The following is a 4,094-nucleotide window of genomic DNA, read 5'->3' on the forward strand; positions in this document are numbered from 1 at the left end:
ACATTCAGAAAGGATGGCTGTGATTACTAAGAGCCAGCATTGGTTTCTCAAGAACAAGTCATGTCAGACTAACCTGGGGTGCGGTCAGACGTCCAAAAAACCCCGCTACGGGCATGAGTTAAGCCCGCAAGCATGTCGGATTTTACCCGGACGTTCACACGTCCGCATCTGTGAAGCGTGCTTAGCCCGTGCCGGTCCCACGCTGATGCGCCTTGCTCGCGGATTAATTTGCTACCGCTTTTAATCCGGAACAAGACGCCTCCTGAGCGCTTCCTGAGCGCTCTGCTGCATCTGAACGGGCAATCGTTGCTGAGTCGCAACAGCGCTTCCCGCTTCCAGCTTCCCGCCACAAACAAAATGCATATCACTGCGCCATCGAAGGAAGGAACTCAAAAAAAATGCTTCTTAGCGTGCGTGCACGGCCTTTTTTTTTTTAAATGTGTTAGTTTATTGCGTAATAGCGATATATCGAAATCTCGATATGTGAGTATCGAGATTTCCAGTATGCGAGGCGATCTTTTCCGAAAAGTAGTGCAAACGGAGAAACACATCTGTAATACATCTGTGTAAATCGGCACATTTAAAAGCGATGCGTGCATCGCGATCCTCAGCAACGAGGGGACATGGCTGCTGCACGAGGTCTTTCGTGGAGGAGGCATGAGACGCTGGATCTGCTTGCCATCTGGGGCGAGCGAAGGATCCAGATAGCCTTAAGGCAGTCTCACAGGAACATCGACCTGTACGAGGAGATTGCTACCGAGATGCGTTCCCGCGGTCACAACAGGACCGCGCAGGAGTGCCGTAACAAGACGAAAGCCCTTCGTCTAGAATACAAGAAGGTGGTCGGGCTCAATGCTAAGTCAGGGCAAGATAGGAAGACCTGCCCGTTTTATGAAGAGATTGATGCCATACTCCATGGGGATGCAGATGTGTGGCTCAAAAGGGTAACACAGAGCTCTGATGCTCCGGAGCCCCGCAGCCCCGAAGAACCCAATGCACCCGCACCGACTGAAACGACTGAAACTCTACTTCTTTTCACGGGACCGACTGGAGATGAGACGGTGCAAGTGGAGGCGACCGATGGCGCAGGTGAGTCCTGATTATTGCGTGCCCGGCCATTTTTTTTTTAATTTTAGTTTATTGCGTAATAGCGATATATCGAAATCTCGACTCTACGTTATCACGTAGTAATGGCACCAGACGCGCTTATTACAGAGAAAAAATTGGCATCACACTCGAGTCGATGGTAGTGCGGGAACGATGGGGTTGTTGAAAGCGACTGCGCAATAAAGGGCATAGAGGGCCTCTCGGTGCCCACCGGTGTGGGTGTGGGATTCTTCCCTTCACTTTCTATGATCTTTCTTTTACATTTTAAAATTTATACCTTTACATTTATACCTTGCATACTTCTAAAAGTGATTCGTTGCAGCCATTTCCTGCCACAAGGAGCTCAAGTCCAGACCACGAGGCTTAGAAGGCATGGCGCCAACGCACAATGGTGGTTGGCGGGCTGGAGGTTTGCGCCATGCGCTTCAGTTCAACTGACCCTTTTAGACCCCGGTTGTGCAGCACTGCAAGCTTCACAGCAGCAGGGACCGGTTTACTCTAAGGCTGAAGTTGCCCACCTATTGCTTTGGGCCATAAGCCAAAAGTCAGCCTGATTCCTTTTTTGTGTATCAACTCCCCCTATCCAATCTATAGATTTGTGGAATCCCCTCTGTAAGATTTTTAACTTGCGGAAGCCATTGCCCCACCGCTCCAGATTTTTCTTTTTACTAATCCATGATTTTAGTATACTATGTCCTGTGTTTCTAGGCAGGTGCCCAGCTAATCTTTCATCCGAACTGTGCATTATTTCCTTACTTTAGATGTTGTGTACCTTGTTTCAGAAATTGTGGATGGCTCATTGGAAGACAGCGACCAAACCCAAATCGAGGTTCTACTGCAGGGAGGTGAGTCTTGGCAAAGATTCTTCTATAGCTGCGTTATAAGTGGGGGTGATGCAGATTTATCCCTCTCTGTCCAAGGAGGGCTATCTTCAAAGTCAAGTGGACCTTCCTCCCTAGAAATGCCACCCCAAGTGGCCTGCAAAGCAGATTCTCCTCACCTCCCAAAGGACCTGCTTTCCACTTGATAGCTCAGGTGAGGGGCAGCTGCCTGACTGCCTTTGCAGGGCCAACACCACTCAGGAAAAGTTATGGTTTTCCTCATCTGGCAAAGGCAAGGAAGGATACCTATTGGGGTGCATGGGATGGCTGCCTGCCTGGGCTGGAAGGAACGGTTGAGAGTGCTCTCCTACTGTGGGGGCTCAGTCTGCCTCCATGCCTGACCTCTCTACCAGACCAGGCAGCCAGGAAGTGAAGAAGCACCATTACACCACTAGTGAGAGGAATAACACTCCACTCATACTCTGATTTAGAACCAAGAAGTGAAGCTGCTGGAGTTCACACAGCCGAGGGACACGTTGCAGTCATGGATAAGGGCAGTGCCGGGGATGGTAAGTTTTCATGTCGAATGTGAATGGGTTCAATTTTTACATTGCACTAGCAGCCTTCCTAATTGCCCTGCAAGGCTTCCTTTCCTCCCTCCCACCAAAGCCCTGGCAGGAAAGCCCCCCTGGCCCATGTTGAGAGTGCTCTCCCACCTTGTGGGCTCACCATGCCTCCCTGCCTGGCCTCTCTACCAGACCAGACCAGGCAGCCAGCCAGTGAAGACGAACCATTGCAAATTAAGTGAGAGCACTAACACTCCGTTCATACTCTGCTCTAGAACCAAGAAGTGAAGCTGCTGTAGTTCACACAGCAGAGAGACACGGAGTCCTGGATAAGGGCGGTGCCGGGGACGGTCCAACTCCCTCTACATCTGGAAGGAAGGCAACAAAAAAAAGCAACAACACTTCAACAGGCAAATCTAGGAGCCCCGAAAGAGACCCTGATCGTGAGTATATCATACTTGTTTCCCTTTACAAAGTGAGCTTTCATCGTTCCACCGTGCATCAGGCAAGTGTGTATTGATGTGAATATTTCTTTCTTTCAACCATAGGTATTCCGCCTGGAGCAATAATGGCGGAGTTGTCACCCAAATCCCGGCTGGCTCTCATCAAGGCACGCCACAAGAAGGTGTCTGCCATACAGAGAGTGGGGGAGACACTGGCAACCCAAATTAGAAAGGAAAACGCATTAATGCTTGAGGCTGGAAGAGCGGAGCACCAAGACTTCATGGCTGAGATGCGGGCATCCCGAGAGGCGGAAATGGCTCTCATGCAAGAGGAAAGGGCGGCCAGGGAAAGCAACAGTGCTCTTGTGCTCGCTGCGGTGAACTGCCTGAGGGACCTTTCAAACACAATGGTTCCTCTTGCACAAGCCATAGGTGCGAGATATTCCTCCCTTGGTGGTACACCAAGGCGTACACTCCTTGAGGGCAGTCAAGCATCGCCTGCAATGGGTGATGATGATTCCCAAAACGCTGCACCACAGAGGACTGTGTCCAGCAGTCAGCAGAGGTCACGTAGGGCCGCAAAGAGGAAGATTCCATATTCGCCTCCAGAACAGTGACACAAGGCAGGTGCTGCTGATGTCTGGAGCGTGATCCATGAGATCATTATTTTCAAACCTGCATCGCTTTATCATGGCATGCTGCTTTGCTGAGCAATGTTGAAAATCCTGCTTTGCTTCAGTGTTTTGACTGCTGCCTTATTGTTGTTATTGAACTTTAATTTTTAAATGTAAACTATGGGAAATTGCCAAGTAAATGCAGTTCTCAAGAAATAACTGATGAGGCTTACCATTGTTAGAATTCCTTCCACAAAAAAATAAAATGCTGTAAGGCAAAAAAAGGTGCAATCAATCTCTGCAGCTTACACATCTGTGGTTCTACACATGGGGAGAGCATGCGAATGCATGGCACATGTGTCCTTGGGTGCTTGCTATGAACTCCTGAAGCCATTTCCCCATGATCCCAACAGGTTTATTTATTCAACCCATCTATCTTTTACCAATTTAAGGGCTGGGCTTGCTAGATCAAAGGGGTAGGCATGGGGGGGGGGAGGAAGTCCAAAATGGCCAGGAATAACTCCTGGCAACCAAACAGGTGGA

The 4,094-nt window shown here is 49.5% G+C and overlaps 1 protein-coding gene across 1 annotated transcript; it reads left to right on the forward strand.

The window, feature by feature from the left end:
- The first annotated feature begins 623 nt into the window (after positions 1 to 623).
- Positions 624 to 3,554, forward strand: LOC132574585 (myb/SANT-like DNA-binding domain-containing protein 7). Its single transcript, XM_060242890.1, has 4 exons — positions 624 to 1,089; positions 1,869 to 1,952; positions 2,420 to 2,497; positions 3,043 to 3,554. Exons 1-4 carry the CDS (start codon positions 624 to 626, stop codon positions 3,552 to 3,554), a joined length of 1,140 nt encoding a protein of 379 aa, XP_060098873.1.
- Positions 3,555 to 4,094: the final 540 nt, after the last annotated feature.

Source organism: Heteronotia binoei, chromosome 1 (assembly GCF_032191835.1).
Source record: "Heteronotia binoei isolate CCM8104 ecotype False Entrance Well chromosome 1, APGP_CSIRO_Hbin_v1, whole genome shotgun sequence".
Taxonomy (NCBI): Eukaryota; Metazoa; Chordata; class Lepidosauria; order Squamata; family Gekkonidae; genus Heteronotia; species Heteronotia binoei.

What these genes read in the sequence shown, in the direction of transcription:
- LOC132574585 (XM_060242890.1), top strand. Translation starts at nt 624, where the DNA reads ATGGCTGCTGCACGAGGTCTTTCGTGGAGGAGGCATGAGACGCTGGAT. An exon ending in GGAGGCGACCGATGGCGCAG is followed by an intron (nt 1,090 to 1,868) that starts GTGAGTCCTGAT and finishes TCCTTACTTTAG; the next exon opens with ATGTTGTGTACCTTGTTTCA. An exon ending in TAAGGGCAGTGCCGGGGATG is followed by an intron (nt 2,498 to 3,042) that starts GTAAGTTTTCAT and finishes TTTCAACCATAG; the next exon opens with GTATTCCGCCTGGAGCAATA.